This window comes from Cydia fagiglandana, chromosome 1 (assembly GCF_963556715.1).
Source record: "Cydia fagiglandana chromosome 1, ilCydFagi1.1, whole genome shotgun sequence".
Classification (NCBI taxonomy): domain Eukaryota; kingdom Metazoa; phylum Arthropoda; class Insecta; order Lepidoptera; family Tortricidae; genus Cydia; species Cydia fagiglandana.
The window spans coordinates 2,397,253-2,410,384 of record NC_085932.1 but is presented as its reverse complement, the minus strand read 5'-3'; the positions used below and the strand labels follow the sequence as shown (position 1 = coordinate 2,410,384).

Here is a 13,132-nt window from a genome sequence, read left to right as displayed (position 1 = left end):
TCTACAGACTTCACCAATTATCGATACATTGCCGACTACTCAGTTGCAACGAATTCAAATGATCGATTAAATGCCGCAATGTATCAGTAATCGCGGTGACAAAATGTGAAAACAATAAATTCATTTAAATTTTTATTAATGTTTTATTTGCAGCTAATTATATATAAATAAATACAATGATTTGGTTAACTTGTATAAAATCAAAATTTGTTTATTCTATACCCATATGAGTATTGCAACATTTACAAACCCTATTTCCGATTTTTTTCCTCTTGCTTGCTCTTCCTTGACTTCCTTCTGTCACGCTGCGTGAGTCGTGTTGTCTCGTCGCCGTCGCGCTGTGCGGTTTTCGTGGGCGCTACACAATGTTGTAATCGACCATACAACACCTTCAACATTCTTTAAATTTTAGAACAGAAATATATACATCACCCGCTAACGTGTTGTGCAGCTAATAGTTGATAAATAACGGTCGCCGTTTTGGCAGTTATCACATGTGTTGAGTGTAAAAAAAGTTAAACATCCAGTGCGAGAGTAATTTTCTGATAAGTTTTATATGAACGGCCGTTAGATTTCTCGTTGCAAATCTATGGGAGATAACTGGTTCTACGCTCACGTAATAAGTGACAATGTCTCTCGAGTCTCCGCTTGACAGATTTTGCGGCTCCAAGTTTTGGGTAAGTCCTTATTTATTTTGGTAATCGCGTTTGTTCGAAATATTTTTAATGTATACTTTCAACTACCGACAGTAAGTTAATGGAAACATTGGCATGAATTTTAACTTTCATAAAAAAAATATTACAAGATGTTTATAATGTTTCTGCATAACGATTCTGAGCGAAATAATACAACTGTGAACTAGTTACATATTTGTATTTGTTCTGATTAAGAGCGTTAAAATAGTCTTATGAAGGTGGTAAATAATTTAGTAGATAGGTAGGTAGGTACTTATCTTGAATGTACTACCTATTGTGCAAAACTTGACTTCAATTGGTGCAAAACATACCTACATCATAACATACCAAGGATCCATCCCTTTTAGTAACAGAGAAGCTGAAAACACAATCATCCCATGGAAAATTGTGTTGCTTAATTTCAAATTCAAATCCATTCATCCTAAGAGGGTTCTTAGGAGATATCTACTCTATTTCCTGTACATGATATCAAAATCGCTAAATCTGACAGTTGACTTTGAAGTTAAGCGACCCAATTGTGTATGCTTTAGGGCCACTTGCACCGGTCACAAACCCGGGGTTAACTGGTAAATCCTGTATTTGCCATGGTTAGTGGAACCAACCCCGGGTTAGTGGAATAGTGCAAGTGATGCTTAGAATGTTTAACTTTTCATCTAATGTGTGTATAGAGCACAAAAAATTGTTCAGACCCAACATTTGATCAGGATCCTTATCCTACATGGACAAGAGGTTAATGATGAATGTAATGCATAATTGTTTCCATCATATTTTGTCGGAAAACTTCGTATTTGTCATGCTACTTCAATCAACCGCAGTACTTTTTGTATATTCCACCACCACCAGTACCAAATTCATATTTTTCCGTGAAAATACAAAGGAAAATACCTAATTATGGACTAGATCTGTTGTCACTTACTTCAGTTGTATGTGGGTAAGTTTTTTTTTAACCAAAAATGTGTGAGAAAGGTATTATTGTCCAAAGTCATGCTTAAAAAAATAATTTACTCAAATATGAATACAATTGGAAATCAAGAAGTTTTGATTATATAATTTAATGACAAGTTTAAGATAAGTTGGAATAGGTACTAGTAATACATAAAAATTAAAATTGACATGTATATTTTATTGCCCTATTGTAAATGAGCCATTAAGGATAGCATTCATTGGCTCACTTCATTTTTCGTATGCAATGTGTTAAGTGTAGATCTTAATTAGAAATAAGATTATGAATTGTGTTACCTTTAGTTTGTGATTTGTACAGCTTCCTCTTGTTGTCCAATAAAGAGTATTGGAGTATTGATTCCTGGTACAAAGAAAGAGTGACCAGGGAATGCCTGGGTCCAATTGATTTACCAGTACTTGCACACCCTAAGAATGACTTGTAATTATTTAAACTAGATGAAGAACTACCATGATTCATGATGATGTTATTAAGCAAAAATCAGCCTTATTTACAACCAGTATCTTCTTAATTAGTTTTACTATTAATAAATTGGTACATTATGTCTTGATATTAACCCATATGTAAACAATATTAAAATTCAATAAATAAATAATAAGGTCACGTAACATTTAAGTGATATACATTACTTTGATGAAATGATAAATAAATTAATGGCAGTAAAAAAATCAGTATACCTGACGTCGGTTTTAATTAAATACATTCAATAGACATCACTTCTTGAAAGGATGTGAGAGCCCACCTCGAAATCGAAATTTCGTTACCTGCCTGTCTATTTCTCGATTTCGAATATGCACGAATGATAGAGAGGCAGATAACGAAAACTGTACAGGTATAGGTATTCACGGTAGGCCGTCTGTATACTGTATAGGCGCAGTACTCGCATATGAAAGTCTTCTTCCTCGCGTCGTCCCGGCATTTTGCCACGGCTCATAGTAGCCTGGGGTCCGCTTGGCAACTAATCCCAAAAATTGGCGTAGGCACTAGTTTTTAAGAAAGCGACATGCCATATGACCTTAAAACCCAGATCGTAAACTAGACCTTATTGGGATTAGTCCGGTTTCCTCGCGATGTTTTTCTTCACTGAAAAGCAACTGGTAAATATCAAATGATATTTCGTACATAGGTAAGTTCTGAAAAACTCATTGGTACGAGGGGTTTGAACCCGTGACCTCCAGATTGAAAGTCGCACGCTCTTACCGCTAGGCCACCAGCGGTCTACTCACAATATGAAAGTGTTTTTCTTAATGTCAAAGTAAATTAAGTCAATGACACATGTTGGCATAGTCATTACCTAATACATAATATACACGGTGTAACATGACGAAACCGAATAATTTCAACAGCGTATTCCTGATCATATTTAGAGACAAAAATGTCCTATAAACTTTTTTGAAATTCGCCTATAGTCCGTTTTTTTTAGCATTAAAAAGAACTTCGGAGAAGTTCGCTTGTGGTTCTAAATCTGGCACTTTTAGCGGTAACAATTTGAAGTAAATTATATGTATTGACCATGCTACATTATATAATTCAATAATTATTAACAATTAACGAGCCTGATAAAAACTGTACGCTTCCTTCTGCCGAGTTCTTTCTAATGCTAAAAGAAACAAACTATAGTTTCAGAGATAACTTTAAAAAAAGCAAGTTTTTATTGTTACATAGTGTAAAAGGCCTTTTTGATGGCGATGTTGGTGCTATGGGACGTAGTCTAAATATCCTTATTGATAGATGTCAAAAAGTGACAAGTAACACTTTGCAAAAAGTAGGTTTTACGAAAAAAAAATTAAAAAACAATTTTAAGTGACAAGTTTACCAATAACATTTATTTTTTATGTACACACAAAAAAATGGAAAAACAAAACAAAATTATTTTTTTAGCGAAATTGACCTAAACTCATATTACATTATTTCCTTCTTTTGACCTCAGAAATGCGTGGTTAAAATTATTCGGTTTCCTCATGTTACATCCTGTATATGGAGCTGTAGGTACATTATGCCGTAAGTAGGTTATTGAACTTACTCGTATTGACCGCTAACCAACCGCCAAAGTTCGAGAATTAGTTGCCACAAAACGTAAGGTAACAAAAGGTACCTTGCCTTCTATAGGTACTCATATTAATACTTTAGAGGAGAACTATATATTATGATGAACAAAAACATAATTTTCCAAATCGGTTTACACACGAAGTCCTGAGGGAACAAATAAGTATACAATAATTTTTAAGAAAAAAAAAACCGACTTCTATGGGGGCCGGTGAAAGATTATTGTAGGTAGATGGTACACTATGTAGAAAAGGAGGTAAAACCACCCACTTTTCTACTAGCATTTCGCTTCTGTAAGGGTCGTAGTTCTAGCCTAACCTAACCCACTTCTCTGATAGCAGTTCGGTTCTGTGAGGATCGCAGTTCAAACCTAACCTAACCCACTTAACGGCGCATGCGGTGCGGTGTACGGGGGTTTAAACGGGAGGGGCTAGTAAGATTGGCATCATCATACTTATATACTTACACATTTTATGGTAGGTAATCATAGTGGTTTATTTAGTTAAGGTATCATAGTGGTTTTCCGGGTCAAGGTCCGGGTCCGAGTCCGGGTCTGAGTCCGAGTCCGAGTCCGGGTCCGAGCCCGGGTTCGAGTCCAGGTCCGGGTCCGGGTCCAAACCGGATCCGGGTATGAGTCCGGTTCTGGGTCCGAGTCCGGGACCCAGTCCAAGTCAAAATCGAAATTCGTAATCACCAAATGTGTACTATGCGTTGTTGAAGAGTTCTATTCTGGTCATCATCAGCAGTTCCATTTCATCAAATGCGACAGTTTTTAATGTAAATGCTTGATTTTATGATGAAAATACAAAAAAATCTATGCGTATGCCTTTAATATTTGAGGAGTTCCCTCGATTCCTTATGGATCCCATCATCAGAACTCGAGCTTGACAAAAATGTGGCTTAAAAACTTAACTTGCTTAACAAACATAACGAAGAGGAAAAATCGCCAAACGTGAACTATGCGTCGTTGAAGAGTTCTGTTCTGATCATCATCAGCAGTTCCACTTCATCAAATGCGACAGTTTTTAATGAAAATGCTTAATTTTCTGATGTAAATACAAAAATCTCTATACGCATGCCTTTAATATTTGAGGAGTTCCCTCGATTCCTTATGGATCCCATCATCAGAACTCGAGCTTGACAAAAATGTGCATTAAAAACTTAACTTGCTTAACAAACATAACGAAGAGGAAAAATCTCGAAACGTGAACTATGCGTCGTTGAAGAGTTCTGTTCTGATCATCATCAGCAGTTCCACTGCATCAAATGCGACAGTTTTTAATGAAAATGCTTAATTTTCTGATGTAAATACAAAAATCTCTATACGCATGCCTTTAATATTTGAGGAGTTCCCTCGATTCCTTATGGATCCCATCATCAGAACTCGAGCTTGACAAAAATGTGCATTAAAAACTTAACTTGCTTAACAAACATAACGAAGAGGAAAAATCTCGAAACGTGAACTATGCGTTGTTGAAGAGTTCTGTTCTGATCATCATCAGCAGTTCCACTGCATCAAATGCGACAGTTTTTAATGAAAATGCTTAAAAATTTTCTGATGTAAATACAAAAATCTCTATACGCATGCCTTTAATATTTGAGGAGTTCTCTCGATTCCTCATGGATCCCATCATCAGAACTCGAGCTTGACAAATATGTGCATTAAAAACTGAACTTGCTTAACAAACATAACGAAGAGGACAAATCGCCAACCGTGAACTATGCGTCGTTGAGGAGTTCCGTTCTGATCATCATCAGCAGTTCCACTTCATCAAATGTCACTCTTTTGGATGTATATGCTTGATTTGATGATAAAAACCCAAAAATCACTATATGTATGCCTTTAAGATTTGAGGAGTTCCCTCGATTCCTCATGGAACCCATCATCAGAATTGGGTTTTGACAGAAACGGGACCAATCTGTATGCATATACATTCAATCAAAAAAATAATTTTTAAAATCGGTCCAGTAATGACGGAGATATGGAGTAACAAACATAAAAAATAAAAAAAATAAAAATAAAAAACATACAACCGAATTGATAACCTCCTCCTTTGGGATTTGGAAGTCGGTTAAAAAGAAAGCAACAGTCAAATATTACACACAATCTATGCCCCTCCCTTTCGCTAGGGCCGCAGAATAAATAATAGTACTAGGTACAGAAGACTCACTCTCTAACAAAACGCGTCTGTTACGATCAGCACAGATATGGCCGCTAGGTGGCGACAGCGCCACGCGCGGCTTATGGTAAACCCCAAAATTGGGGCCGAACAGATGTACTTTTAGCTACCTGTAGCAAAGCGACGAAATCGCGAAGTGAGCCACGCCTGCTAGGGCATGCCGACGCTCTTGCCTATGGTAATTTACGCGTCTTCGTAATTTCTTGTATATATGTACCATAAATAACAATAGGATTACATAATTATACATAACATTATCAACCAATTTCTGACCGGAGTCCCCTTGACCTTTCGTTCTGATGTCATCACGACCATGAATAGGCAAAACCTGTTACTGTGGTATTTTTAATAGTATAGTGGCAACTGGAGTCGAGTTTGATGTTTTAGGAGAGATAAAAACAATATTATAAGTACTAGTCTTTACTTGAAAATTCATCCACGTATAAGTCTTCAAACTGCACTTAATATACTCGCACTAAATAGATAAAATAGACCACCCCCTTAGGGGTCAGATCTTATAAAATTTCAGAATTTCCAATACACTGGAATTGTGCTACTTTTCGCCTTAAGTTTTCGAGACTGCGCTTGAAAGGCAGGCTGGCCTTAGTCTACCGGGATTCCGAATCCCTTTTCTAGTAAGCGGATCCATGATAGTAGCAATAAAGCTTGACTCAAAAGGCCTACATACATACAGATTTTTATCGACGATTCCGATTTTTTTTAACCCTGTAAGGGCACTGCATATTACAATTCATAGTAACTTATTATCTAACTCATAAAGTTTACTGTGACCCATAATTGTTAAAAATATCCGGGTCAGAATATACTAACTAAGAGAAAATATTTTCTCAATAGATAGCAGATCAGGATCTGAACTTGCTTGCATACTTGAATTTACATTTTAACTTCAGTATTGACCTGGCTTTAGGAATAATAAACAAATAAAAATGATCAAATTAGGGATAAAATACCTACATAATGGCTATTGGTACAGTAGACCTCATCTCGTTGCAATAATATTTATTTACGAATTGTAAATTAATTGCGCTAAGGATTATTTAGTATTGACACCGTGGTACATTCAATATATTTCCATCAAGGCTCGGAGAAACGCTCATCATTTTAAAAACATAACCATAATTTAGGACCCATTTACGCGTCGAAAAATGTTCGTTCGGTCTACGGACGTCATTAGGGCATATTTAATCGTTGACATTGGTATAAGGAAAATCCTGTTGTTCGGAACTGGATTATATTTTCAAAATGACGGACGTTGCTTACAATCGTCCACCATTATTTTCCAATTAGGAGTGTTGCTGTTACCACCGACTAATCGCCCCTTCTTTTCCAGGATAGCAACCTAACATGGAATACAGACAACCCAGAGCTCACAGAATGCTTCGAGAAGACCGTCCTCATCTGGGTCCCCTGCATATACCTCTGGCTGGCCGCCTTCCTCGACACATACTACATCATCAACAGCAAGGAACGGAACATCCCATGGAACCCACTCAATATCAGCAAGCTGATAATCACGAGTTTGTTAATAGTGTTGACATTTGTGGACTTGGGGACGACTGTGCATCGGTTCTCGAGGCAGGAAGAGGATGTGTTTAACGTGGATTATTATACGCCTATAGTTAAGATATTGACGTTTGTGAGTATTTTTCTATATTTTTTTATTACTTTAAGGATTTAGAGACCTCCCCCATACTATTTTGAGCGCCGGCGTTCTAGTCAGCGCTATGGAAAATGGTATTCGGAGATGCGCCAGCGTTTGAGTCGAATGGCTCCTATACACGATGGGCCAACGCCGGCCACTCGTAGGGACGCATTTATGCGTTAGAGGGAGCAAGTGATATTGCTATCTCATTCTACCGCATGGCTGCGTCCTTTGGAGTGGCCGGCGTTGGCACATCGTGTAGAGGAGCCAGAACCTGTCGAACAGCAGCCATAGAGTTGCCTATACGCGGACGCATTCTCCGTTTATACATATACATACATATCATATACTCTATATCTATGTCTGTAGGCCTAGTGCCTAGCACATGATTGGCGCGACAGTATCTCGCGGCAAGATAGACTCCGTCCTTTTTTAACTATGCTAGAGGGACGGGCAGTCTATCTCGCCGCGAGATACTGTCGCCCCAATCATGTGCTAGCCCGGCTGATACTCGTTTTCGTTGCTAGAAATGGTAAAGAAATAAGAGCAACCGACCGAAACCGAAGATTTGGTTTTGCTCTAGTTTCAACCGAAACGTGATTAGTATTTGTATACCAAAACAAAACCTGCCGAAACCGAAACCTCGGTCGCACACCACCACACAAATTTCGGCAGTTTTTGGCCGAAACTGAAACTTCCAACGAAACATGTTTATTATGCCGAAACCGAATTGCAACTGTGCATGACGCTGCGTTTTCGGTGCACTGCCCCTTTGGGTGTTATCTAGACTTGAAGCGTGACTTGACGTTACTAGGTAATTGAGCGAACGACCTGAATCTGACCAAGGCTGTTTATTGCTCATTTCTCACTACATACGCCGATTACGCCGTCAGATATATCGGAGCGGCCAAGGTGTTCATAAATATCTGAACATAGCCTATATTATTAAGTCTTTAATGACGATAATAATAGACATGCGTGTTCAGATTGCTACGGTACAGACAGCAACACTCTTAACTGCCCATCAATGGACCTTATGCCTTTCGTTATAAGGTCTACTGAAGGGCAGTTAACATTGTGGGCGATACACGCACTGTATGTGAGCGGCTTTTTGGCGGCGGGTTCGTGAGACTCTTAGGCCCACTTGCACCATTCCACTAACCCGGGGCTAACCGGTTAAACCTGGAGTTATCATGGTTACCAGTACAATTTGACACTAAGTTATCGGTTTAACCGCTTAACCCCGGGTTAGTGGGATGGTGCAAGTGAGCCTTAAAGAATAATCGCTTTGTCATTCTTAATAGATGACAAATACCTAATAGTGTCATCATCTTTCTCAAATGATATTTCGTACATAGTTCAAAAAAACTCATTGGTACGAGCCGGGGTTTGAACCCGCGACCTGCGGATTGAAAGCCGCACGATCTTTCCGCTAGGCCAACAGCGCTTCTGACATGACTAATAATCAGTGTATTTGAACTATATTGTCTCATCTAACTAAAACGCGTGCAAACAAGTTATTATACGTTCGAATCGTTGTTACCGACTTGATACGAACTATTTGCCTAGTTACCTAGTTAGGATATGTCAATGTTGTTAACATCTTCGAATGCTTGTTCTAAACAGAATGACAAGATGACGAAATAGAGATGAAACAATTAAGTACATGTGATGAGTAATGGTGATTTTACAGTATTCACTAGCCAGCAGTTAGGTACTAAAGAAGACTGACAACCCCTATACAACGCCCTGAGAATCGTCAATGTTTTAGATTTAATATTTAATTCATCATCCTTCTTAGGCTGGAGTTTTTATTATGTATATAAAATTTAATATGTATATAAAATAAAATATAAAAACACCTACAACTCATATATAAACTAATCATATAAAACCTAACCTAGGGTGCCCTCAGCAGCGGGGCAGGGCCCAAGCTGCCGGTGGTCAGGGTTGCAGAGAGAGGAACCGACGTACTATACGCGCCGTGTCCAAAATTACCAGCTTCTGCATCTGACCCTTGATCCAACCAGCCAGCGAGAGTTTCTCTAGGTGTTGGTCGAAACTTTCAATATAATTTTTACGCGTTTTACCTATTTGCGTATGAAAACTGCCACCCTACTACTATTTACAATTATACTCACAAAAATAGATTAAAAGCATAATAAATCATTTTGAATCCCTAAGGATCAAAAAAGGAATTTCTAAAAAAGGTTTTAATATGTTAAAATTAGATGGTGCGCTGGATGGTGCCATATTAGAATAAAATGCTTTAATTGTACTTTTATGCATATGACAGCGGCGAGGAAAGTCGGATTTCGAAGTCCTAAATTAGCACATTTTAGAACGTTAGCAGTAGGTGTCAGATTTTATACGTATAAAGCTATAAAATGGAAAGTTATAAAAAAGGCACGCGATATCGAGATTGTCCGTCTTAAATATTTACAAGTCTCTCTCTCAAGCGTTCATAATTTACTCACCAAATGTTGTGCAATATTTTATGAAGTATAGTATTTGTAGGTACTTGATGACTGATGAGATATTCAACCGTGTTGTATTCTGCTACGTGATAGATAACAAACACCTTTTAACTTGTAGATTACAGTTTAAAAACCATCAAACGTTGTCAAACGTCAACTTTTGGTAATCAGAGTTACCGCTAAATGTATCAAGCTCTACAGCGCCCTCTGTATCTTTCGGTATTTAAATTAAAGTAAACAAGATCTACCCTCAAATGGTTCGTTAAGCCAGTTGAGGGTAGATAAAAACATTACATGATCAAATAATGTAGGTAGGTTAAAGGCAGGTCGTTCCGTGACTGATCCAGGTGGTTATGTATTCGGTTGGTTAACCGATAAATGTTATAACTACCCGAAAATTTACAAATTGTTTACTTTTATTTAATTACCTAAAGATACAGATTTTACACATCTTACTCAATCAATGTATCTTTGCTAGAGGTATAATAATATACAAGATAACGGTGTTTAAACATAAACTAAGGGGAAAACAAAATGAAGCCGCGTCCTATTGTTATGTGAGTGGCAATTACCCATGTCGGCCATATTCATAACGCCTAATTAAAGTCGCGGGAGATAAACAACTCTTGAACTTGGCCCGTATTAACGTTCAATACCAATACAGGGTGATTTCTGGGTCGTGATCCAGAACCACTTTTTCTAACTCTGTAAATGATCCACATTATCATATTCATATGGTAGTATTTGATTAAAAGATAATTACTTTAATTATTCTTATTTTTCAAGTAAAATTAATGTTATACTTAAAAAGCGTATGTCAAAAGTCATAGGGTGACCATAATTACTATTATGGTCACCCTATGACTTTTAACAACATCATTAGGCTCATCTTTGGATTCTGTATGATGTCTGGCTCTCTTGCTCCACGATTCGGGGTCGTGACCCTGTATAATGTAATATTTATTATAAAATGAAAAACCGGGCAAGTGCGAGTCGGACTCGCGCACGAAGGGTTCCGTACCATAATGCAAAAAAAAAAAACAAAAAAAAGCAAAAAGAAAACGGTCACCCATCCAAGTACTGACCCCTCCCGACGTTGCTTAACTTTGGTCAAAAATCACGTTTGTTGTATGGGAGCCCCATTTAAATCTTTATTTTATTCTGTTTTTAGTATTTGTTGTTATAGCGGCAACAGAAATACATCATCTGTGAAAATTTCAACTGTCTAGCTATCACGGTTCGTGAGATACAGCCTGGTGACAGACGGACGGACGGACGGACGGACAGCGAACTCTTAGTAATAGGGTCCCGTTTTACCCTTTGGGTACGGAACCCTAAAAACCGACAGTTTATGATTTCAAGGCTAAACTATCAAAACGGTTTTAAAGCTTAAGTTCTATGCTATAGAGATTTGAGAAATAAGTAAGCTTAGAGGACTCCATACCATACACCGTATAAAACATAATCCTCCGACGCGTCTGTCTGTTTGTGTGTATGTATGTTCGCGATAATCCTAAAAACTACGACAACGGATTTTCATGCTGTTTTCATTTATCAATATAGTGATTTTTGAGGAAGGTTAAGGTTTAAGTGTATAATTTGTTAACCCGTGCGAAGCCGGGGCGGGTCTCTAGTAGTTAAAAAAGCGAGCTTTGTGGAAATTTATTCATGATAATATTTGAACTTATCAAGTTGTAACTTAATAATTTATTGTTTATTTATAATAGCAAGTTCATAATTTATTTACTTATAATAAGTTTTACCATACCTCCCATACAACTTAAGGAAGCTATGTCGAAGCCTTCTTATTTCTCCATAGTTCTACTGCTACGGATGGCAGAGGTCAGTTGCTACTTCAGTTTTGGTGATCCGACCCTTGAAAAAGAGAGACCAGAACCAATTGTACCAAACGCAACTCCGCTAGCTAGCTAAATATAAAACACCTAGAAGTGGCGGAGCGTCAAATATCAGTTGGACTAGCTGAAGCCCACATGACTTCCTTTTTAAGGTTTCGTAAGTCCTTATTCAACAATAATATGTAAAGGCTCCTCTTCACGTTGGGCCAACGGCAACGCCAACGAGGGACGCAGCCATGCGGTAGAATGAGATAGCAATATCACTTGCTCCCTCTAACGCACAAATGCGTCCCTCGTTGGCGTTGGTGTTGGCCCAACGTGAAGAGGAGCCTTAAGCGTTTTATGGTCACTTCGCCAAAGCGCACACGATCAATATCGAATCAAAATAAGGCATCTTGTTCCAGTTGTTCCCTAGCTAAACGCGGCACGTCTACGATCTTTATTGAATGTAACACAACGATTATCGACCGTTGTATTTTTTTTAATAGCCTATATTGTGTCCCACTGCTGGGCAAAGGCCTCCCCTGTCTTTCGCCACTCGTCACGGCTTTGTGCATGCTCCCGCCAGTCGCCACAAAATGAGTCCAGATCGTTTCGCCATCTAATTTTTGGTCTGCCTCTGCCTCGGGTGATCTGTGGTGCCCATTACCGACGATTACTCGACCGTTGTATTACACTCTTTAATAGTACTGTATAATGACACCTTTGACTGACCAACGGTGGACCTTATCTCGTTGCAACAAAAGCCACAAACAGTGAAAAAAACCTAAGTGGCACGAGTATGTACTCTACAACGTAGGGCCGGGGCTACAAATTCAAAGTACGCATTCCTAACATTCCTTAGATCACAATTATTAGGCGTATAACGCTTATTGCCTATTTTATTATTAACTACACCGTGAAGCTGAGATGCCTAGTGGAGTGTGCTCAGGCCATAAAAAGGTCAACTACGGCGTTCACTGAATAAGAGATTTCCTTTGGCAGAATCAGTCTTTGTGTTCCTAAAATGATTTTAAGAAGTGGAGCCACCCAGATTTTTGATGCAGGTGGGGGGGTGGGGGGGTTTTAACGGTCGGTGACGTCTGAGGTTAATATTTTTTTAAGTATAGGTTCTATGTCAAGTTTAGTATCATTTTCAACTAAATCAAAGATGTTAGCGTTCCCATCAGACGGCTCGTTTGCTGACAATTACATAAAAAAAAAGATGTAGACATAGATTTCATCTAAATTGGTTCAGCCGTTATTGAATCTCCA

At 38.2% G+C, this 13,132-nt stretch overlaps 1 protein-coding gene across 3 annotated transcripts in view; it reads left to right on the top strand.

The window, feature by feature from the left end:
• The first annotated feature begins 246 nt into the window (after positions 1 to 246).
• The window catches only part of LOC134674862 (multidrug resistance-associated protein 1), a 56,949-nt gene continuing 44,063 nt past the window's right edge, over positions 247 to 13,132 (top strand). For 2 of the 3 annotated variants that reach the window (XM_063533159.1, XM_063533048.1), the window contains exons 1-2: positions 248 to 677; positions 7,234 to 7,539. In XM_063533159.1, the coding sequence (XP_063389229.1) occupies positions 630 to 677; positions 7,234 to 7,539 (354 nt within the window). In that variant the 5' untranslated portion in view covers positions 248 to 629. Of the gene's footprint in view, positions 678 to 7,233; positions 7,540 to 13,132 lie in introns of all 3 variants that reach the window. The other variant, XM_063533107.1, reaches the window with a different exon arrangement.